Below are 24152 nucleotides of genomic sequence, written 5' to 3'. Positions count from 1 at the left end.
AACATCACAGTTACGTAACTGTCTCTGCTACTCCCTTTCCCCCCTAGGTAACAATAAGTAACGCAGACTCAACCCCCCTCCCCCTTCATGCGTTACGTAATTTATGTACAACGCCTATGCAGCAAGGTGCATGCAAAAACTTTCATCCACAGAAAAACGTCCAAGCTGAGTTCCAAACTTGTGTAAAGTTTTTTGTAGTAGCAATCCGTAACCAGACAGCGCTACCAGTGACACCAGCCTCGTACACCAGCGAAAAAAATGTACTGTAGCGATACGGTCACCAAGCAGCGCTAGTGTACAAGTAATTTATAACGCAATTCTCTTCGAAAATTTACACGGAATTTTCAATCAATGTTGTTCTTACTTGAGAATCTGTCTGTGATTCATCCTTTGTGATATCACCCGAGTATCTCCTGTATTCCCTACTCATACTATTAGCACAGAGAACAGACGAACAAACGGTCTGAAGAAAGTGTGTAAAATTTTGCATGTGTGCCATGAATTATCCTCCGAATAAAACCCCTCGTTATGCTAAATGGTGAAGTGTGATGTCGCTACCGTCGCCAAACAGCCTGTATTTTCATCAGTGTATGTACTTTTCACTCCCGTCGGTATTTACGTTCAAATATATTGGCTATATGCCGTTTGTTCCACGGCGACGGTACTCAGCATAACGAGGGGTGTAATTCAGAGAGTATATTTTTGTGCGCGCTATCTGTTTTACACACTTTTTATCGTTTGCTTGTTAGTCTGTTCTCTGTGGTTAAAAGTCTTGCAGTTATCGAACGGCGACTGTATTGCTACTTCCAACCTTTCAACACATCAACGCGAATGATAACGTCATTATTGGTGTTTGCGTGAGAAAGAGAGAAAAACCATTTTTGACTGGTGCCTTTTTTCATATGGCTGACAGTTCCTTACGACATTTTCTGAAAGTATGAGCGTCGCTGCTTACAAGGCCATTTGGGCCATTTGCGATCAGCTGTGTCGTGAGCGAAAAGCAAAACAGCTTTGACGCTTTGACTCTCAATTCTCTCAATGCTCTTCTTCCAACCGCTGGTGCTTTATTTTTATTTACAATTATTTCTCTAGACATTAGTTCTGTGCGTGTGAGTCAGTCGTGTTTATTGCAGCGCAAAAGTTGTGCAAATTTGAATTTTTTGGCTAATTAAAGGATAATAAAAACTGGCACTCGAGTTTAACGAAAAATTTCCATTCTCAAGTTCTTATTTTTGTATTCGTTCAACATTGCCGACACCGCCGAAATTTTTAACATTTTAACAACAACTTGAGCTCGTGATTATTTACGAAATAAAAAAAAAAGCAGGAAAGGACGGTGCCATTGTATTGAAAAAATGACTTCAAGTGCTAACCCCAGAGAAGCTAGTGAGGAGGTTGAGACTCGAATATCTGCTTCCAGCAGTAGCTGTGCTGAGGAAGAGGAAGACATTGAATACTGCGAGAATTCACCATGGGTCTTCATTCCGGAACCAGTATTTGCAAAAATTTTTTTTTCATTAGAACCGAGAGATATCCTCATTGCCGGACAAACATGTAAACGATGGAACAAGTTATCTCGAGACGACTATATATGGCGAAAATACTTTCGGAGAGAATTTACCGTCGATGTGAACATTGGATTGAAGCCAGGTGAGGTGCTACTTTGTAGTATACTTTCTTTTGTAGTATACTTGTTTCATCGGTGACATAATTACGCTTCGTTTTCATGTGTGCCGTTATTACGTACACTTTCGATTAAACGAATCGCACGTTTTAACTCTCAGCTTTTAACCATAGCCTAAATTCGATAACATGTATGATAGAGGTGTAAAACAGCTGCATTTGTAATGGTGATAATCGCCAATCAAAACATATGTTATGTAATTATTGTTAGTAAATATTGCTATTTGCTAGAATTGGTCTGTTAGTAATGTGACAGTTTTTAAATTTTATATTTTATTTTTAGGTGCACAGTCTTGGAGGTCGGAATACAAGCGACTGACTGACAATGTTCCGATGGTTATGACTGATGTGTTGACAAATCATTCTCATCAGGTGTTGCATGTTAGTTTCTCGCACAACGGAAAAATGTTTGCTACGTGTTCTAAAGATGGATTTGTCATTGTAAGTACACGGCTGCTTGATATCCTTACTGGTCTGTTATTGAAGGGTTGTTTTGTTTATTGTCTATCAAATCGAAGAGAATATACAAGAATACCTAGGTTTTTAGCCTAATAATTTTTTTTCATCGAAGTGAAGTTATGGAAACTGCATGGAATATATACATATTTTGAATTTTATCTCTAAAAACTCATTAATGTCGTCAAACATCCTATGCCAGTACAAAATAATCTTGCTCTATTGACAAGTTGCTTCTACCGTTGCATTTCTTTTGAGTTATTGAAGTGAAGCATCAATCAAATATATTAAGTTGCAGCCGTTCTTTTGCATTATGCGTATCTTATTTTCACAGGTTTGGAACTCTGCATATCCATCAACCATACGCGACTCGTTTGATATGCGTAAATTGAGCTGGAAATATACTCAATTTTCACAGTTTAATCAAAGCGATACATTACTGCTTGTGTCCGGTGTTCATTTCGGTTCGCCTCATAGCACTTCCGGTGAGATTGCTGTGTTCACCGTACAAAGTGAGTACATCTATAGTGTAATCCGTTCACGGGGGTTTACAAGATTGTTCTTTTTTCCGTAGACGGCTTCCGACTGAGGTGTCGCGTTACCAATCGCCCATATGATATTTTTGGAACGTGGTTTAGCGATCAGCACTTACTGTCAGGTGATTTGAATTGGTTAGCACATCTCGTGAGCACATCGATTCTTTGGTTAAACAAGGCTAACCAGGAAGTCGATTCGGAACACACTCCGATTCGTAATCAAATGTACAAATTCTATAACCGAAACGCAAGTTCGATTAGAGCAATTACCATAGCGAACTGCCCGTGGCTAAACGACGAAGCTTCCTGTAATAAAAATGAAGAAACTGGTGTTGATGGACCCAGCACTTCCGGTAGAAACAGTAACGATGGTGAGGAAGACGATAGGCGAATCGGAAATCCCTTATCCCACTATCAGATGAACCAAGATCAGGAAGCTGAAGTAGCTTATCGAGCTGGAAGAGGTTTGTAATATTTTTTATACTTTGTGAAGCGGCCATTGTTTGACATGTTTAAAGCATAAATGCATTGTAGGACATTCTTTTGTATTACGTTTAATTTTAATAGAATTTTCATTTGTTATATTTGTTGTTTTGTAGTATTTATTCCAGATATCGATTTGGATTTTCCGTACATTCCGCTCGAGAATCATGATTATGCTAGCCCCATACATTATTTGGACGAGTATCGTAGAGAGTATGAGGATAGCTATTACGAATCGTCCGATGATTGTTTGGACGATGACGATGACCCCGAGGACGATGATATGTCGGAAGTAGATGATCTGGATAACCTATGTCCAAAATATTTGATCTTTTCAACCGGATCCAAAACTTACACACCGCATCAAATTGGATTTAAACGGATAGGAAGTGTTAATTTTCCTCGTCGCTTGGATCCGGGACCTTCGCTTAAAGAACGCATAGCCCTGCGGGAAAGACAACGAGAGCTGGAGGTAATTATGCGTGAAATGTCTCAAGAAGAAATCCGCCTCCAATATATCTTGCAGAACGAAACACCACCTGTGGAACCGAATTGGGCGAATTATGAATCAGTGGCGGATCGTTTCGATCGTGTCGATAAGTTGATCGATTTGCACGGGCACATCATAGGAATGGGTTTAAGCCCGGATCATCGCTACCTGTACATAAACAGTAGACCGTGGCCGAAAAATTACGTGATACGAAACCCGCTCGAACCTCCACCGATTGCACAGGAGATTGATATTCATGTTATTGATCTGATGACATTGAAAAAGGTTGGCACCATGCTCCGAGCTCACAAAGCGTACACACCAAATACGGAGTGCTTTTTCATTTTTCTGGATGTCTGTGATAACTACGTTGCGAGGTAAGTTGAGTGTTTTTTTGCACGATTAACAGGAAGTTTATAGAACGAAAAGATCAAAGCTGCATAAAAATAGATTATGGGGCTAATAATTCCGTTTGATGCAACGCAAGAAAATAGTCGAATATTGAAATTTCTCTAGTATTCACCTGTGCTGTGTACGGTGAATCCCAATATTTTCAATATAATCTCTCTATGCTAGTTAACAACATTGTGTGTTCCATGTGGATTGGATATGCAGCTGTTTTGTTGGTTTTTGGGCCACTGCCATAGTATGCGCGATTAGCGTCGCGTCTACATTTACCTTTTCGTAGTTGAATGTACAACCCTACTTAAAGCAGTGGTGAATATAGACGCTACGCTATTGCGTTTACTGTGGCACTGACTTAAGTGTCGAACTGCTATTTCTTTTCCTCAAACTATAAGTATTCTAAGGTGGCCGACGTCTTTCTCGAAAACATTATAAACATTAATGATTAAACAAAGGAAAAGCTACGTTTTTTATAGTTCATGGGTACTTTTCTTGTCTGTGGTTGATTACGGAGAATAACGTAATAATCAACTCTACTCAAGCTAAAACTTATCTATTGCAGCATATATATATATATATATATATATATATATATATATATATATATATATATATATATATATATATATATATATATATATATATATATATATATATATATATATATATATATATATATATATATATATATATATATATATATATATATATATATATATATATATATATATATATATATATATATATATATATATATATATATATATATATATATATATATATATATATATATATATATATATATATATATATATATATATATAAATATATATATATATATATATATATATATATATATATATATATATATATATATATATATATATATATATATATATATATATATATATATATATATATATATATATATATATATATATATATATATATATATATATATATATATATATATATATATATATATATATATATATATATATATATATATATATATATATATTCTTGTTCGCTCAGTATTGGAAACAGCTACAACCATTTGGAGCCCCTACATAAACTGTTGGGCCACTAGAATCGAAGCTGTACAGTCGCGATTCTTTAAATTAGCACCAAGGTTGCTCTCCTGGAGTAAGCCAACGAACTTACCACCCTACGAGGATCGATGCCGTCTCCTTAACATGAAAACTCTGCAGTGTCGGCGGAATTCAGCTAGAGCACTGTTTGCTGCCAAGTTGTTGCATGGTGATATTGACTCTCCCAACCTTCTGGAGCAAATCAACCTGAATGTACCGGTAGTATCTTTAAGATCTAGTTACTGTTTAAAGCCCTATTTAAAGTTCCAAGCGAAGTGAAAATCTCATACAAAATGTTCATTTTTTCATTCTCGTGAAAAATGCAACCTGCAAAAATTTCACTTCGCTTAGAACTGTAAACAAAATCGATCCAGCGAAATTGAAAGTTGTGGATCTCATCTTTTTCACTGGGGTTTACTTTTTTCACGCATGCAAACGGTAGTGAAAAAAGCAGCAGCAAGCGAAAACTTGCGTGCATTTATATTCTCTCAGTTGCAGCCAATTTTCATTTCGCTCGGATATATATATATATATATATATATATATATATATATATATATATATATATATATATATATATATATATATATATATATATATATATATATATATATATATATATATATATATATATATATATATATATATATATATATTTTTTTTTTTTTTTTTTTTTTTGTTTCAGGTGAAGGGGAAATTTGCATCCAAACCCCTGAGGTGACCAACCTCAGGGAGTGTGGGGTTGGTTTGAATCAGTGACCGGACCCACTAAAACCCCTTCAGTCTCCAGCCCATAATACTCCCCGGGACCACCGCTAGGTATTGCTTCGGGGAGCGGCTTTTGTGCTCTGTGCACCCTCTTGGTTCTTTAGGTCTTTTTGCTAACTTAGCTAACTAACCTGGAGACTGGCCGTTAGCTAACACTGGCGTGTCGGTGGTCAACCTGTCGCCTGTTTTGCAATTCTAAAACTATTTGAGAGGCGGCTGTACAAACCGCCCTCCAAATGTTTGGGTCTTTACACATCCTCCGAACTAGGTTGTCCGGAGTGGTGTCTGGCCCGCTCACTACCATCATGTCGCTCCGCGCATGCACAAAACGAGGGCACACGAAGAAGACATGCTCAGCAGTCTCTTCCGCATCCGCGCACTCGGGACACATGGGGGACCCCGCATGCCCGAATCTGTGTAGATACTGCCTAAAGCAACCATGGCCTGACAGAATCTGTGTCAGATGGAAGTTCACTTCTCCATGGCGCCTCCCGACCCATCCGGATACATCCGGAATAAGTCGATGCGTCCATCTACCCTTCGCGGAATTGGACCACTCCTGCTGCCATCTGATCATCGAGAATGATCTTCTGGTACCTCGTATGCCCCTTGTGTCACGTTGATCGAAGCATTCTACGTCCTCCTTAATGGCTATGCTGATAGGCAACATGCCGGACAGGACGCAGATTGCGTCGTATGACACAGTTCGATACGCGCTCGCAACCCTCAGGCACATGAGCCTGTAGGTACTTTCCAACTTACTCCGATGTTTACTAGTACCTAGTGCTTTGGACCACACTGGCCCGCCATATCTCAGTATGGACGAAGTCACGCTAGCTAGAAGTTTCCGCTTGCTGCCGTACACTGCTGAGCTATTGGACATCATGCGAGATAATGCTGCAATAGCCATTGAAGCCTTCTTGCAGGCATATTCGACATGGCTCCCGAAGGCGAGCTTGTCATCGATCATCACCCCCAGCAGCTTCAGGGAGCGCTTAGAGGCGATGGTGCAATTCCCGACACTGATCAACGCCTGTTGCTTCGACTTGCGGTTATTGACAACTGAAATCTCCGTCTTATGATGCGCCAGCTCCAGTTTTTTGGAGCGCATCCAGTCCTCGACGACGCTTATAGAGTGCGAAGCCGTCAACTCAACCTCCTCGATCGACTCGCCGTAGACCTCAAGTGTGATGTCGTCCGCAAATCCAACGATCACAACCCCTTGGGGGAGCTTTAGTTTCAGCACTTCATCGTACATGATATTCCACAGTACCGGGCCCAGGATGGAACCTTGTGGAACCCCTGCGGTAATTGGGACACATTTTTGACCCTCGTCTGTGCTGTAAACTAGCACACGATTCTGGAAATAATTTTCCAGAATCCTGTACAAAGACACCGGAATGTCTAGTTTCCGAAGCGAGTGGGCTATGGAATCCCAGCTAACACTATTGAACGCATTTTTCACGTCCAACGTGACGATTGCGCAATAGCGAATGCCCCATCTTTTACGCTGGAGTGCTACCTCTGCTGTTTTGGTGACGGACAGAATAGCATCCACCGTAGACTTGCCTTTTCGGAAGCCGAACTGGTTACTCGACAGACCGTTTGCACATTCGGTGTACCTAACCAGTCTATTGAGAATAACCTTCTCGAGCACCTTACCCGCCGTATCGAGCAGACATATCGGTCTGTATGCCGACGGGTCACCAGGTGGTTTCCCTGTCTTCGGCAATAAGACCAGCTTCTGTCGCTTCCATCTGTCTGGGAATGTACAGTCATCCAGGCACTTCTGCATGACTTCCCGAAATAGTCTGGGGGCCTCTTTGATGGCCTTCTTCACAGCCAGATTCGGAATCCCATCCAATCCCGGTGCCTTGCTCACCTTCAGGGAGTTGGCGATCGCGATGAGTTCCTCATTCGTAACCGTTTCCGCCTCCTCTGCCTCGGCACGGCTAACGCCGTCACTCATATATTGGGTGTTCGGCAGGTTGGCCGACCACCTCTGGTCTGAGTTTGAGATACTGGAACGTCGGTGAAGTGACTCGCCAGCCGGAGGCCAAGGATTTGGCTCGTGGCGTGGAAAGAGTCCCTCTATGATCCGCTCAAGCATCGCTGGTGATTTTTCTGCGGGCGCCATCGCACCCTTAGTCTTGGCCATCACCATCCTATAGGCGTTACCCCACGGGTTAGTGTTGGCACTAGCGCACAGTCTTTCGAAGCACGCACGTTTACTAGCTTTTATTGCTCTCTTAAGCGCCGCTCTTGCGGAACTGAATTCCCCTCGACGATCTTCCCTTTCTTCGTCGGTTCGCGCACGTTGAATCCTTCTTCTCGCTTGAAGACACGCTCTGCGGAGGTCCGCTATCGCGTCGGTCCACCAGTAGACTGGTGGCCTTCCATGCCTAGGCTGGCGGTTCCTAGGCATAGTGGCGTCGCACGCCCGCGAAAGTATGACAACAAGTTGATCAGCGCTCGGGTTACGAATTCTGCTTGCCTCGTGTTCTAGTCTAATTGCTTCCGCAAATACCTCTTCGTTGAAGTGTGATATCCTCCACCCGCGAGGAGCTGGAGTGTTAATTCTACTCGCCACATGCGGTCTCGTTTTACAGTCTACGCTATAACAGACCGCCAGATGGTCGCTATGAGTGTAGCCATCGTCTACCCTCCAGTTCGTGATCAATCCTGGACTACAGAATGTCACATCGATGATCGACTCCGCGCCGTTTCTACTGAAGGTGCTCTTCAAGCCGACGTTGGCCAGATCTATGTTGAGCTTCGCCAAAGCCTCCAACAAGATCCGGCCTCTCTGGTTTGTGCGTCGACTTCCCCACTCAGTTGCCCATGCGTTGAAGTCGCCCGCCACTACCAACGGTGATAGACCGATCAGCTCCCCGGTGGCTCGGTCGATCATCCTTGCGAACTGCTCGGTAGACCAACGAGGCGGAGCATAGCAGCTGCAGTAGTACACTCCGTTCACCTTGGCAACCGCGTATCCTTCGTTTGAAGTTGACACTATCTCTTGAACCGGGAACCTGCTCGTCGTCCATATTGCCGCCATACCGGACCCGTCCGAAATCCAGTTACCGTTTCCGGAAGGAATTCGGTAGGGGTCCGAGATTATGGCGATGTCCGACAACGACTCAGTGACTGCTTGGTATAGCAGTTGCTGAGCCGCGAAGCAGTGGTTCAAATTTAGCTGTGTCACTCTCATGCCCGTGGCTTGCTAGTCGGCTTACCGGCCGTGCACCTCGGGCCTCCCATTATGTGCTTTGCGTCACGCTTCCCGGCGCACGCCAAGCACTTCGGGGGCTCTCCGCAGTCTTTGCTTTTGTGGCCTGCAGCACACCACCGCCTGCATAGGGAGCTCCTGTCAGGCCCTTTGCAGCTAAAGGACTTGTGTCCTTGCTCGAAGCATCGAAAGCAGACCTCCGGCGGCTGGTAGATGCTGAGTGGGCACATTGACCAGCCCACTTTGAGCCTCGCTACCTTTAGCGCCTGGTTTGCGTCTACTGACGAAAGCCTGACAGTGGCGGTCTGGGTTCCTACTGGGCCTTTGCGCAGTCGAACTGCCTCTGGTGCCACAACCAATATATATATATATATATATATATATATATATATATATATATATATATATATATATATATAGCTTTTTCAAACGTGGATTACGAAACAGCGAAAACCTTGCTCTATAAAATTGCGGGAACAGAGCTGCGTCGTGCTAATTTAAGGCGTAACAACTGTGTAAATTAGTAAACTTGTCGCTGAAATAAGAAGTGCGAAAAAATCGACTTTCATTCGTAAATCAGGTAAAACTGATTTATAAATATGGTCGTTGTGCTACCAGACCAAAGCAACCACCATTTCTTTCAAATCGAGTTATTAACACCAGTATAATTAATGATTTATCTTTCATGAAAAAAAAAAACGAAATCATTTGAACAGTTCATAATGATATAACCACAGACTAACAGATTTAACCCTTTGAACAATTTTTCAATAAAATCATCGTTCGGATTGCAGACCGACCATATAATCCACATAAGTCACGCCTAGTTTTCATAAATAACATCTAAAGCATAGTTTACAGTTCCAAGCAAAGTGAAAAATTTGACAAGTGAAAAAGCGTAAATTTTCGCTTGCGAAATCTGTTGTGAAAACCCGGTTGTGGAACACGCAGGTATTTCACCAGCCTGCAGTTTAGAGTTTAAGTGAAGCGAAATTCACGAGTTTACACTCCGAGCGAAGTGAAAATTGGCTGCAACTGACAGAATAGAAACGCACGCAAGTTTTCGCTTGCTGCTGCTTTTTTCACTAGCGTTTGCATGTGTGAGAAAAATACACCCAAGTGAAAAAGATGAGATCCACAACCTTCAATTTCGCTGGATCGAATTTGTTTACAGTTCCAAGCGAAGTGAAATTTTTGCAGGTTAAATTTTTCACGAGCGTGAAAAAATGAACATTTTGTATGAGATTTTCACTTCGCTTGGAACTCTAAATAGGGCTTAATCGCATATTGTGAAAGGTTCACTTCGCTTGGAACTGTAAACAATTCATGTGGATCACTTTTCTTTCTTTTAGGTTTGTGTTTAAGCATAGTTTATAGTTTCAAGCGAAGTGAAAAATTTGACGAGTGAAAAATTCACGAGTTACACTTCGAGCGAAGTGAAAATTGGCCAGAGCTGACCGAATATATACGCGATGAAAAGTCAAGTTTTTCGCTCGATACTGTTTTTTTTTTTTCACAAGCGTTTGCATGCGTGAAAAAAATAAACCCAAGTCAAAAGGATGAGATCCACAACCTTTGATTTCACTGGATCGAATTTGTTTACAGTTCCAAGTGAAGTGAAATTTTTGCAGGTTGCATTTTTCACGCGCGTGAAAAAATGAACATTTTGTATGCGATTTTCTACTTCGCTTGAAACTCTAAACAGGGCTTTACTGTTTACACGAATGCACACATTAAGCATAGTTTACAGTTCCAAGCGAAGTGAAAAATTTGACAAGTGAAAAACTGTACTTTTTCGCTGGCGAAATCTGTCGTGAAAACCCGATTGTGGAACACACAGGTATTTCACCAACCTGCAGTTTACAGGTCATGCGAAATTTACGAGTTTACCCTTCGAGCGAAGTTCAAATTTGCCGAAACTGACAAATAAGCGCGCTGCTACGTCAAGTTTTCGCTAGCTATTTTTTTCACGAGTGTGTGCAAGCGTGAAAAAAGTAAGCCCAAGTGATTTCGCTGGATCGAATTTGTTGGAACTGTACAAGCGAAGTGACATTTTCACAGGTGGCATTTTCCACGTGCGGGAAAAATTGGACATTTTATTATTATTCTTAATATTATTCGTTCATTAATTCATCTGACTGCATTCGTCTACATGAATAAAACTAAAACTATTAACTATTACAAATACACTTAAGCGACCGAGTTGAATAGTTTCAGACGGTTTTTGAAAATTTCACAGGGTTGACAAAAATTAAATACTTGGTACACTTCGTTAAATTCTTTACAAATCGCTAAAACAGGTTCATGTTTCCCGTAGTTAGTTCGTCTAAAGTTAAATCTTAAGCATAGTTTACAGTTCCAAGCGAAGTGAAAAACTTGACAAGTAAAAAAGCGTAAATTTTCGCTTGCGAAATCTGTCGTGAAAACCCGTTTGTGAAATACGCAGGTATTTTTCACCAGCCTGCAGTTTAAAGTTTAAGTGAAGCGAAATTCACAAGTTTACACTCCGAGCGAAATGAAAATTGGCTGCAACTGACAGAATATAAATGCACGCAAGTTTTCGCTTGCTGCTGCTTTTTTCACTACCGTTTGCATGCGTGAAAAAAGTAAACCCCAGTGAAAAAGATGAGATCCACAACTTTCAATTTCGCTGGATCGATTTTGTTTACAGTTCTAAGCGAAGTGAAATTTTTGCAGGTTGCATTTTTCACGAGAATGAAAAAATGAACATTTTGTATGAGATTTTCACTTCGCTTGGAACTTTAAATAGGGCTTTAAACAGTAACTAGATCTTAAAGATACTACCGGTACATTCAGGTTGATTTGCTCCAGAAGGTTGGGAGAGTCAATATCACCATGCAACAACTTGGCAGCAAACAGTGCTCTAGCTGAATTCCGCCGACACTGCAGAGTTTTCATGTTAAGGAGACGGCATCGATCCTCGTAGGGTGGTAAGTTCGTTGGCTTACTCCAGGAGAGCAACCTTGGTGCTAATTTAAAGAATCGCGACTGTATAGCTTCGATTCTAGTGGCCCAACAGTTTATGTAGGGGCTCCAAATGGTTGTAGCTGTTTCCAATACTGAGCGAACAAGAACGTAGAACAGTGATCGCAGGCAGTAGGGGTCACGGAAACTTTTGGCAGCTCTAGTGATGAATCATAAGTTTCTATTTGCTTAGCAATAATATTCGAGTAATGATCTCTGAACGAAAGCTGTGAGTCCGATAAAACTCCAAGGTCTCGCACAACCTCAACTCTGACGACCGGGCGTCCGTTGATTTCGTGATCCCACTCACGTGAAGGATATGACACAGCATTTCTGTACGCTGATGATAAGTTGATTCCACATGCACCATTTCTTGAACATTTTAATCAGTCGCTGTAGTTCAATGCAATCTTCTACTGATTCGACAATGACGAAGATTTTAAAATCATTAGCATACGCTAGCTTACAGCCAGGAGGTAGATATAGGCAGACATCGTTGAAGAAAATCGAGTACAGTAAAGGTCCAAGCTGCTTTCCTGAGGCACTCCGGAGCTGTTTGTGAAGCTGTAAGAGAAAGTCAATCCAAGTTCGATGTTCAGCTTACGGTTGATCAAGTAGGATCTCAACCTAACGAAGTGAGGGGTCACCAAAACATTCAATATTAGTTGGTAATAATTGATGGTCAACACGATCGAAGGCAGCCTTAAGATCTGTGTAGATTGTATCAATTTGATCTCCGTCCTTCATTGCCTTGATGCAAAGTGATGAGAATTCTGCGAGTTTAGTGTCAATTGATCGTCCCTTGAAGGAACCATGTTGAGCAAGTGAAATATATGAACGGACTGCAGCAAATAGAGCATCTCCAATTTAAATTTCTAAAAGCTTAGACCCAGTGCATAATGATGTTATCCCTCGGTAATTGCCAACATTACGCTTGTCCTCTTTTTTGTGAATAGGGAACATAAATGATTCACATCTCCGGGGATTTCGCCTGTGATAGTGACGCGTTGAAAATGATAGTCAGCGGAGTTGCAATAAACTCAGCACTGAGCTTTATTACAATGGATGGTATACCATCGGGCTCAGCTACAATAGACGATTTCAGTTTTCGAACTGCTGTGCGAACCTTTTCTACGGTGAACAAGAAGGTTGTTATGTCAATAACAACCCGAAGTACTGATCCCAACGCCAGGTTGACGGACTGTTCGTTAGCAGGTTCAGCACTAAACACGCCAGAGAAGTATTCTGCAAAAAGATTGCAAATTTCCTCACGAGATTCGGCTACTTTCATGCCAAGAAAAGCAGTTGATGGGAGTCCATTTGTTGTACGTTTTTCATTCATACAGCTCCAAAAGCTTTTGGGGTTGCGCTTCATGCTTCATATCATTTTCTTTCCTTTGTACACATCTATTGTAGAGATAACGATTCAAAGTCCGATAACTGCTGCTTGCGATGTTGAACTCACGCTTCTCGAAAAAACTGCGACAGTTGGTATAACTTCTCAATCTGCTCGTAGGCGTTTCAGTTCGCGAAGTTGACCATTTCACCAAAGTGGTTTCCTTCGAGGACAGAGGCATATACTGGCGGAAAAGTTGAGACAGCTGGCTAGTGTAGGCTTGTAATAGCGCTACCCAGCCTTGCGAAAGTCCCATGAGGTTGGACTTTCGCAGCTATATGATTGTAGTTAATAGTGTGAGAGCAGTTCAAATGGCAAACAAGAGCTGAATGAAACGCATCAGTCTAAGGCAGGGGCTGAATTGCCTCTGACACGACACACTCCTAGGCGATTTCAGTGTTGATAAAAATAAGGTCCAATGTGCGGTCTATATTGTTACTGATATCATTGATCTGTTTCATGTTCAGCAAAGCCATGCCATCGACAAGAGTATAACTTGACACCGAAAATCTTGATTCAGAAGGGTCAGCATCTAAAAAACCGGCAGGACAACCTGCAGGTTGTTTGTTATCTGTTCAGCGAAGCGTTACTTTGCGTGTGTAAAACAAAAAAAAATGAAAAATTGCGTTACGTGGGGAAAATTGCCAAATTCCGCGTTATGTAATAATTTAATGGTTCCTCAGGATGTATTGCAATCAGGCAATCAGGTACAAAAAAGGACGTGGTTATTTTCATACGTTTTTCTTGTTCTATTACTACACAAAGAATTAAGAATGCTTAAAAAATTTCATTATCGCAGTGACAAACCTTTTGTGTGGTTAACAAAAATAATGATCAACTGTGGTGAAAGTGTATGAAATTAAAAATTAAAATAGAGATGAAACATTGACGGTTTTTGCGGTGCATTTTATTTTATTTTATTTATTTTGTCAAGCAAATGTAGACTACAGTTATAATAATACAATGTTTACTTATATTCTAACATTATTTCCAGTAGTTAATCGTTCTTTGATTTGATTTCTGCCCATAGTGATGTCGATATTTTCGCAGTGCTGATTATAGTGACGCATCATGCGATTTATTGGGCCATTTTTTGAGTTGTTAGTTCTGTGAGAGCTTTCCAAAAATATTTCACGATTTCTTAATTGACGACTGGGTGCATAAAAATTTAAGTGCGATAATAATTTAGTCATTGATAAAGTAAGCAAAGCAAAGCCTTGGTGCTACATTCCGTATCGGAACTCGACCTTCTGTTTATTATACACAGACTTCGCAGCCAACTGTTAAGTGTACAGGACAATTGCGGGGCTAGCGCTACGATCCTACTGACACTAACAGTCTCTCCCGAGCCGAGACTCGAACCTACGACGACTGGCTTGTTAGGCCAGCATCGTACCTCGAGGCAATTCCACGATAATTACGAATGTCAGATTTCGCGCCAGATTTGAAAATTGGCACTAAATATAAGATTTTCCAAAGTTCTGGAAAAATTTCATTCTTCAGAGACATATTAAAGAGGTAAAGTAAAGGTGTAGATAGTTCTTCTGCCAAGTTTTTGAGAAAAATTGGAGCTATTCTGTCAGGTCCAGAACCTTTCGTAGCGTCTAAATTTTTAAGTGCGTTCTGAATTTCGAATTCAGATATTTGATTGACAGATAAAGAATTCGAATATTCAGGAAAATACGAGAAACATTCGCGGTCGCGGTCTGTTTCTTCAAATGTGGTGTATATTTCTTGAAAAAAAAAAAGTGGCAAAAAGACTACATATTTCATTACTAGTGTGTCCTACATTACTGTCAAGATGCATTCGCGATGGAAAGTTGTTAATTTTTAGTTTGGTTTTTACGTAATTGAAGAAGTTCTTAGGGCAAGATTTGATTTGATGTTCGATTTTACGGTTATGTTCTTCATGTGCAATTTTAATGGCTGCGTCAAGTTGACAGCAAATTTCTTGGTAATTTTGAAGATTTTCGCTATTGTTGTCTTTTTTGTATGTTTTATGTGCTTTTTGTTTTCTATTTTTTAGGTTCTTAAATTGTGGATTAAACCATACTGGATATTTGTTAGTGCTCTTTTTTAGTGGTACATTTTCTGATATAATTTGATTAATTGTTTCATAAAATTTTGGTACTTCTTCGTTTACATTTCCTTCTTTACAAATTATACTACGCCAATTTATTATGCGTAGTCTACGTTTGACTTGTTCGAAGTCAGTTTTGTGGTATTCCGGTACATCCTCGTACTCGCAGTCGCTAGGGTACGAAGCGTTATTCATTACTATTGAATATTCAATTGCTGTGTGAAATGCTTCATTTTTCCAGATGGGAGTCAATGATGTATTTACACAGAAGTCTTCAGTGCAGTTTGTGAATAATAGGTCTAAATATGCATTTTGTTTGTTTTTTACATGATTGATTTGATATAGACCGAGTTCTGAGGGTTTGCCAAAAAGATACTGCAGTGTTTCGTTTTCGCCTACGACTGGGAGTAAGATAGATTCATTTTCAATGTCTACTGTAAAGTCTGCATTACGTTGGTTGAAGTCGCCATAGACATGCAGTTTTACTTCTGGTTTCATGTTAGACATAATAGATTCTAAAGTTTTGAAAAATAATTCATATGAATGTTTATGAGCATGTTCCGGTGGAAAGTACACGGAACAGAAGATATGTTCTTCACCAGCAATAAATGCTTTGGCCCATACATGTTCAAATTCTTTATATTTGTCGTATATTATTTCTTCAGAAGTAAAGTCTGCATTAATGGCAATGAGGACTCCACCGCTTGATTTTTTTTTGACTGGTAGACAAATTCCGGTCGTGCCGGAATACATTATAATTGTTTCCAAATCTTCTTCGCTTTCGTCCCAGCTTCTTTTAGTTCCTAAAATTATTTTAAAAGATGATGACAATATGTTTTGCTGAATTTCTTTCATTTTGCTTGGGCTTTTCATGCGATTGAAATTCTGACAGTAGATAGGAATTTCAGTCGCATTCTGTTGAGGAAGCTGTTGTAAATTTGAAGAAGTTTTTGGAAAAGTATTAAGATTACAATTAAAATTTTCTTCTTCAGCAGAGGATGTCAGTCTATTTGAAGGTTCAGCATTCTGTTCAGAATGCGAAAAATGTCCAGGTGTGCTTACGTTAATACTTGCCAGATGGGGCGTCCTTACTTGTAAAAATTTTTGGTGCTTTCACGTAATTGCTGTAGACGCTTGGTTCCTTCACTTGTCAGAAAATTCTTATATGACAGCAAGTCGGCTTCGGCTTCGAGTGGTGTGAGTCCATATTCCTGATGAACTTCGATGAAAATGTTCCGTAGATGGTCGGGAGATGTGGGAAGACCTTCCGATGCTAGGAGCATTCTGATGCTGGTTGGCGTTAGCCCTTCTACACATACTGATGACGGTTGGTCGTTCATGAATACCAGGTACAAGCGCACTACTTTCATTATATGCCGTTTGTTGATTGCTGCGTTAAACGCACCATAGGAGGCCGCATTTGATTTAGCTCGAATTGCCTGTCGCGCGGTGATGATGACGATGAAGGTGTACTATTGTTGTTGATGCTACTGTTTTTTTCTGTCTGGTAATTAAAAGTCTTTTCAGTTCGGTACGGGTTAATAGTTTCACCTTATTATTCTCCGTGGTTCTGTGGTTACCGACATCGCGAACCGTCGGCTAGCTCTCCCACACGATTGAGAACCCGACATCTCGATTCCCTTTTCGAGCTGGATCTTTTTGAGCTGAAAATTTTCTCGACTCAGTACTGGGGCACGGTGTATCGTTGTGCTTATCTTACAACATGCAAAATGTGCCAAAAACAATATCGATATCGAATGCTCTCGACTAATCTAGTTGATCGAGACCGCTATTAGCCCTCCAGGTTGTTGTTGGCATTGTATTATTCAAATTTATTTTAGATTTAAAAAATGGGATTTTTGACCGAGCTCAATTGGTTCTCAACAACTGCATCCCATAAAATATATTATAAAAACGGTTTTGGGGATGATTTTGAGAAAAAATATACCAACACACACACACCGTTATGAATTACTTATCTTAAGTGGATGTGGGTTTTGGTTCATTAGAAATTATATAGTTTACTGTACAAAACCAGACGAACTAGTGCATAAAGTAATTTAAATTAAATGATGAGTTTTTCAATGCTTTCTTATCAAATCAATTTGTACTGGCTGCAAATATAATAAAATTTTGAGTCATTCGATAAAAAGTTTTCAGAATTGTGAGGGAAAAATACAGGAATAGAATGAATTTTTTAGTATAACGTAAATTTAGCAAACCCTACCTGACCCTTCCGATTAAATCAGTTTGGGTACTACTAGCTAAGCAAACCGGGATAAAATTGATTGTTGTTTTGCTAATGGTTTTTATTTGTTTTAATTATATGATTATGCATTTTCTATGTTCAACAGTGGTGCGGAAGACATGCACGCTTACCTATGGGATCGTTACTATGGCGTTTGCTTGGCTAAGTATCAACACGGAGATGTTGTCAACAGTGTTGCGTTCAACCCCCGAGATAACGAAATGTTAGTGACCACAAGTGATGATTACGAAATTAAGGTATGTATTTTAGCGGCACATTTTGGAATAAAAACTTAAGATTCAATACTGTTTCGTAGATCTGGAGATCCTTGTCGCAAGCGAAAAAGCTTGGTATTCAACCAGTTGGTAAAGCGGTTGAGTTTAGAAAAGTGAAATCAACTAGAACGACCACTGCCTAGAACGATACGTGTTGTCGGAAGTAAGTCTTCCCAAAAGCGTAATCTCTTGTTAACAGTTATGTTCACTGATGCGAGTCAACACTTTTAACCACTGTTTGTTATTGCAAATCTAGTCGACATAATGTTGAAACAGTAGAAATCGCGTTGTTTTGAAGTCAATTCTAAACGATTTAATATCATGAGTTATGTTTATTAAAGGCAGATTAGTTAGAATAAGACGTTGCCAATCCGCATAATATTTGCATGTCGTTCAATTAAACGTTTTCTTCTGGTAATAAAGCGAAAACAGAATAACAAGGTTGTACATAGTGTTTCGTTCGAATCGAGAGCTTGGAAACAGTTTGAAGTTGTTATTATTCACATAAAGAAAACAAATTTATTGCTTTAACAAATCACAGATTTAGAAGATATATTTGTAAAGACTTTTACTCTATTTTACTGTTTTAAATATAAAATCACATAAAATGTTCTTGTTAAAAGTTGCATCCGATATATCCTACTCCTCTATAGAGAAAATTAAGTGGCATTCATTCTCGTGTTTCAGTGGATCACGAAAAGGCACTCTTGGCCGGAATTTTAGTAACTGCTTTTTTCTCCTCTGCTTCCCGTTCACCGTACAGATCCAAGGTTTTTCCGTGCCACCATACTAGAACGTCGAAAAATACTCCAACTGCCGTTAAACCTGCCATAAGTAATAGAATCATCATAGTAAACAAAATCATTCGAATATTCGTCTGAACGTTTCTCCTTACCTAGTGCCGTAAAATTAATGTAATATCGAAACAGGCGCTGATCGTAAAGCTGACAGTTTCCACGTGTGCCACACTCTTCGGTCCACACGAGACATGTGCTATCTATGATCCTTCCGTAGATAATAGGTCCTGGTATGAGCGCAAACAAGCTGATCATCATCAAAATGAGGCCCTGCGTAAAGGATTTGTCTTCTTTGGCAACGCATCTGCAAAAAAAGAATAAGATCATCCAGAACGCCTCATATGTGGGCTCTGTGTGCCTTCGTTGAGAGCAAAGAACATCCAACATTACCTGTAATTAACCAATAAATTTCCTATGCGCCCGGATGCACCAAAACAGTTGATAATACTGGATATGATGGAAAATAAATAAAATCCAAAAGCACAGCCTTTCAAGCAAGCACCTGGTATGAGCTTAGCGTTAAAAAAACTCTCCTCACGTTGGGTTGTACTGCTACCGCTATCGGTGGTGAAATTCACCAGTTCGCGTCGTTGTCTCGATTGTTCGGGTTCTTCACTTGATGTAGCATTGAAATCACCATCGCCGTTTACGAATCGATCGAAATAGTCCTGTATGCTGTCATCGTAACTGTAAGAATCGTCCTCCGAAGTATCGTTTGTCGATTTAAAATCCTGGTTAGTGATGTTTTCGTGTGGTATCAATGATTTGAAATTGGGAGAATAATCATAATCCGGGTCTTCAGTCGTAGTACTGGCTGCAGTAGAAGTACTGATAGTATTTGTTACATATTGGCCGGTAGAGGACGAAAACTGTTTCATTGTTGGTGGCTCAGTGTATCGAAATGACGCGGTTGAGCTTGTCGACTCATCCCAGGGTGTTGTAATGGACGAGTAATGTTCGTTTTGGCACGTACATTGATCGTAGTATTTTCCCGTAGTATTCCACATGTCACAACCTGCGTGGCACGCCGAGAAGAAAGTAATTCCTGTTTCCTCCTGGCAGATCGGGCTGTAGGGAATTCCGTCGCAATGACAGTGACTGTTGCATGTGGTTGACAAATTTAGTCGACCCTGAACCAGAGGCATAGTGCCATCCGGGCAGGTTAGAAACAGGTAGGAAAATTGACCACACATGTAGCCGACACCGACAATCACGTTCCAGAATAGAAGCACTTTCGGTGACGGTTTTTTCTTTGAGATGACGATACCTGAGATTAAAAATCCTGCAACCATTCCAAAAAGTGTGATCGGTCCTGTGATTACCGTTGCGTTGGCAGTCGATTTATGAAACTGGACCTCAATGTACTTGCTGAGGAATGTAATGTAACCACTAGAGCCAAGGATGTAAAAAACACCGGAGATTATGTTAAACATCAGCAGTTTGTTTTTGAGAAGCCGCATCAATGCTTTAGGAAAATCTGTGCGAAAAATATTATTTTGACTTAAGTTGACCGTCAATCGAATAATTACGTTTCCTAAATCGTACCTTTCAATTGCGGGAATTCTACCAAAGGTGCAATCGCCTCCTCGGGGCTGTTCGTGGTTGAATTGTTATTGTGTGCCTCTTTAGCCCTGCTCAAAGGATTTTTCTCCTTACCGAAAGCTTCCGCATCATTCATTAGTACGACTGGCATGTTTGATTTCGGTCTATGATATATAATAACAATATGTAAATTTATTGTACAAATAAAGTTGATTAATGAACAATTTGAACTTACCGCTTAATTTCCACAGGTTTGTTTTTGGGCAATTCTTTTGGAAACAGTCCTATTAGAGCTGCAAATATTAACATTGCTGCACCCAGAATAATCCATCCGAGCCACCACGCACCCAACCAGCGGGGATCTGAGCTGTCGATGATCGGCGTTTTCGACGGATCAATGTAGATTTTCAATGTAAAATAACCTGCAATGAACAAGTAGTTGGTTAATTAACTAAATACAATGCAGTTCTGTTGCAGATATTACCCAACGCAAATCCCACGACGGGCCCAAACGTTCGTAGTGATGAGGCATATGCCAGCATTAGTGGTGTATTGGTCTTCTTGGTGTTGTCATCCAGGTATGTTTGACCAAGCGAATAGTAGAGAGTATTGCCGATTCCCAGCACAAACTGAGACATAAATATCAGTATCAGTGGAACGACGGAGATAATATCTTGACACTCTTTCGGTGTAAAGGTGCTCAGACAGAGACGATTTGTACTTTTGACTATTGTCGTGAGGTTATGGCTTTTCAAGAGCGCTTCTGCTTCCTGATCACTGATGAACTCCTTGGTGAGCTGGAGTGCGGATTCGCCTGCTCCGTAGATGAAATGAGGCGACGCTAGGATGAAGCAAGAAAGCGCACAGAACACCACACCCCATGCGATCCATCGGGGCCTGTTGCGGTGGCCACCAACGTACGATAGAATTAGCGATAGTAGAATCTGCGATATTTCGTTGCCACTAAGGATGATACCTGGAAGAAATTGATTATCAAAAATAGATTATTATTTGAGTTCGATGCTACAGATTTTTTTGCGAACATTCGCTGAGACTCTTAGGTATACGCCAAAGACAGCGTAATGAAAAAAAATTAGCTTCACTACGATTAAACGTGTCTTGAATTTCAAGCACCGTCTGTGGAGTTGGTTAATAATGAAAATAGGGCGTGTTTTTTTAAAATGAGTTGAATATTTTGAAACAATAGTGTAGTGACTAAAATTGTAAAATTGTTGAAAAGTTTTATCACTACTACGCCTACAGAAACAACGCCTCTCACGACTACAGAATGACCGTGTAATTTATTTTAGAGAATTGTGTGATTGGGTCGTATTTTCTCGAAGTCGAAGCACCCAATACCAGTTTTCGCCAACGATGAACGTTATTGAGCCATGATAACGATGGTATATATGTTTATGTCAATTGTTCGGAAAGAACGCAACCACGAACATCTGATTACAAAGAGATGTCGCGTCATGTCATGCTTTGGCTGCCAAGACAAATTTATTAAAGTCTTGCTTTTCTGATTGTTTAACTGTTATTCGCTTGACAACAACAAAATATACGGTTACGTGTGTGCACAAACTAAAATGTTTGTGAGACGGCATTCATTAAGTACGTACAATATAAATCTGGCGAGGAATGAAGCAGCTAATAGAGTTCGAAATTAAAAAAACTCTACGTGATACTCCGAAAATGTTAAAACATTGAAAAAGATGATGCACATTTAAGATTTAGTAGAGTATATTACAAAAGAGTGAGAAATGAGAATGCGATAGGGGCCATCCACATATCACGTGGACAGATTTTTAACGATGTTGACCCCCCCTCCCCCTCCGTGGACAGCTGGCAATATAAATTCTGAAAAAATTGTATGGACCGTGGACATTAGCCAACCCCCCCAAAGCTGTCCACGTGGTATGTGGATGGCCCCATAGCAATTCGATGAGTCAAAGCTCAAAGTAATCAGCAAGAGCTATAGAGTAACGGGGGTATTTTTGCCAGCTTTAGGAAGTGGTTGCGCAATTTATGAAAACAAACTCAATTTTTCAACATAAATACTCAGGGTAAGGAGGGGCAAGTGGGTCACCTAACCCAAGTCTTCAATATCTCGTAACTGAAGTTAGTTTCGGTCTACTTTTCAGATGATTGTATTGATGTTATGTATATTTTATAAAATTACGCTAAAAAATAACAATAATCAAGTGTTGGTTCACTATAACAGAATTTTTAGAAAAGGTTGTTTTTTTTTGCACAGGCAAGATGAATCATTTGGAGGGGTAAGATGGGTCACCCTCTCAAACAGCACAAAATTATGATTAAATCTCAATGAACTTTTTACCGATAGCAAGAAAAATGCCTTCTCTTCATAGATAACAAAAGTATGGGGTCATCTCGTTCATGTTATACCGCCGAAGGGGTTAAATTTTTCTTGACGATTACTTTCTGCAGCATTTTGGAGAACTTCTCTACTGTCGGCTTATTGAAACAAGGGAAGTTTTTTTTTCGGAGTGACAACACCGTTTGCGTCGAATCTAGCCTTAAAACTAAAACGTTAACAATGAAAAATCAACTGTCGATGCGAACTATATTGCCTCGTCTTTGGTGACCCACGCTGCCCTAATCATTAATTTAGTTCACTATTGTGATATTCATGATTATTTTACATTTATTTATGCTAAAAAGCATATTATTTAGTACATCAGGGGCAAAACTGCTTCTGCAATAAAGGTTTACTTCAAATTATATAGCGTATAACGAGAGAACACGTTTTTTCAAAAGTGTGAATCGCGGAAGAAACTTAACTAAAAAATATTTCATTTATTAAAAAAAGCAATAAGCAAATATGAACTATGAACACGTGATACATAGTTGAAAATACGTAACGCATCCTGCAAAATTAGTGTCATCACAAAAAAAGTTATTTCAAGCTCAAAACCGGCACCATCTTGCCCCGCCTTACCCTACTTTATTGTACCATTGCACAGTGGTCTAAACTCTAAAAATCGTGATCGTTTTAGATTTGACTGTGAAATATTGATTTTATGTACCCAGTGTCTTCAGCAAGTTTATTCCATATAACAAGGCCTTTCTCTCGGCGTTTTCGGTTTTTTGATCAATCCCCCTAGTAGTTAGATATAAAAACTATTTTTTCTAATTTTCAAAATACCAGATTGCTTTCTTCAGCAAAGTTGTAGAAAAATCTATAAAAAAGAAGAATTGCTGAACATTGTAATCTTCTATCTGTACGTCTGATATGACGAAATAGAGTTTTACGAGGAACACTCTTCAAAATTTGTTATTCGTCCATAACTTTTTCTGTAATCGTCAAAACAGTTTAAGATGTTCTAAGATTTTGTTCATTCTGCTAAACCTCGCATTTTTGTAGGATATATTGGTTTGATATTTTTATTTGTTGTGAAGATATTTCTAGTTTTTTGCTGAAAATAGCCATATTTTGAGACCATATTTCTCCGAAGATTGCAGATTATTTGCTTGCATTTATAATCCGGTATTTTCTCCGTAGGACGTAACATATATGTACTGAAGCGTTGTGGAGCCATCCTTCAAGCTGTTGCTCCTGGTAAAAAGTTGAACACAGAAAATTTTTATCGATATTGCATCGACACGGCGCGAAAATTAGTGGAGTTATATCTATGGTACTGTCTACCTGCGCCAGTACAAAAAT

At 39.9% G+C, this 24152-nt stretch overlaps 2 protein-coding genes across 12 annotated transcripts in view; one reads left to right on the top strand and one right to left on the bottom strand.

The window, feature by feature from the left end:
• Positions 1-18733, top strand: LOC129732829 (F-box/WD repeat-containing protein 5). 3 transcript variants are annotated; one of them, XM_055694118.1, is made up of 8 exons: positions 11-1650; positions 1967-2124; positions 2474-2651; positions 2714-3139; positions 3275-3630; positions 3685-4025; positions 17957-18107; positions 18167-18733. In XM_055694118.1, exons 1-8 carry the CDS (start codon positions 1356-1358, stop codon positions 18266-18268), a joined length of 2007 nt encoding a protein of 668 aa, XP_055550093.1. In that variant the 5' UTR covers positions 11-1355; the 3' UTR covers positions 18269-18733. The 3 variants fall into 3 exon arrangements, with proteins under 3 accessions (XP_055550092.1, XP_055550093.1, XP_055550094.1); XM_055694117.1 differs by having other exon boundaries at positions 1-1650; positions 3275-4025; XM_055694119.1 differs by lacking the exon at positions 11-1650 and adding an exon at positions 1686-1889 and having other exon boundaries at positions 3275-4025.
• Positions 18616-24152, bottom strand: part of LOC129732827 (solute carrier organic anion transporter family member 74D) — a 41055-nt gene continuing 35518 nt past the window's right edge. For all 9 annotated transcript variants that reach the window (XM_055694110.1, XM_055694113.1, XM_055694111.1 and 6 more), the window contains 6 exons: positions 20949-21440; positions 20700-20886; positions 20468-20628; positions 19313-20399; positions 19021-19226; positions 18616-18950 (listed from right to left, as the gene is read on the bottom strand). In XM_055694110.1, the coding sequence (XP_055550085.1) occupies positions 18817-18950; positions 19021-19226; positions 19313-20399; positions 20468-20628; positions 20700-20886; positions 20949-21440 (2267 nt within the window). In that variant the 3' untranslated portion in view covers positions 18616-18816. The remainder of the gene's footprint in view (positions 18951-19020; positions 19227-19312; positions 20400-20467; positions 20629-20699; positions 20887-20948; positions 21441-24152) is intronic.

The sequence above is a fragment of the Wyeomyia smithii genome, chromosome 3 (assembly GCF_029784165.1).
Source record: "Wyeomyia smithii strain HCP4-BCI-WySm-NY-G18 chromosome 3, ASM2978416v1, whole genome shotgun sequence".
Lineage (NCBI taxonomy): Eukaryota > Metazoa > Arthropoda > Insecta > Diptera > Culicidae > Wyeomyia > Wyeomyia smithii.
The sequence above is the reverse complement of the archived record's forward strand: the minus strand, read 5'-3'. Positions and strand labels throughout refer to the sequence as shown.

What these genes read in the sequence shown, in the direction of transcription:
- LOC129732829 (XM_055694117.1), top strand. Translation starts at nt 1,356, where the DNA reads ATGACTTCAAGTGCTAACCCCAGAGAAGCTAGTGAGGAGGTTGAGACT. An exon ending in GAACATTGGATTGAAGCCAG is followed by an intron (nt 1,651 to 1,966) that starts GTGAGGTGCTAC and finishes TTTTATTTTTAG; the next exon opens with GTGCACAGTCTTGGAGGTCG. An exon ending in CTAAAGATGGATTTGTCATT is followed by an intron (nt 2,125 to 2,473) that starts GTAAGTACACGG and finishes TTATTTTCACAG; the next exon opens with GTTTGGAACTCTGCATATCC.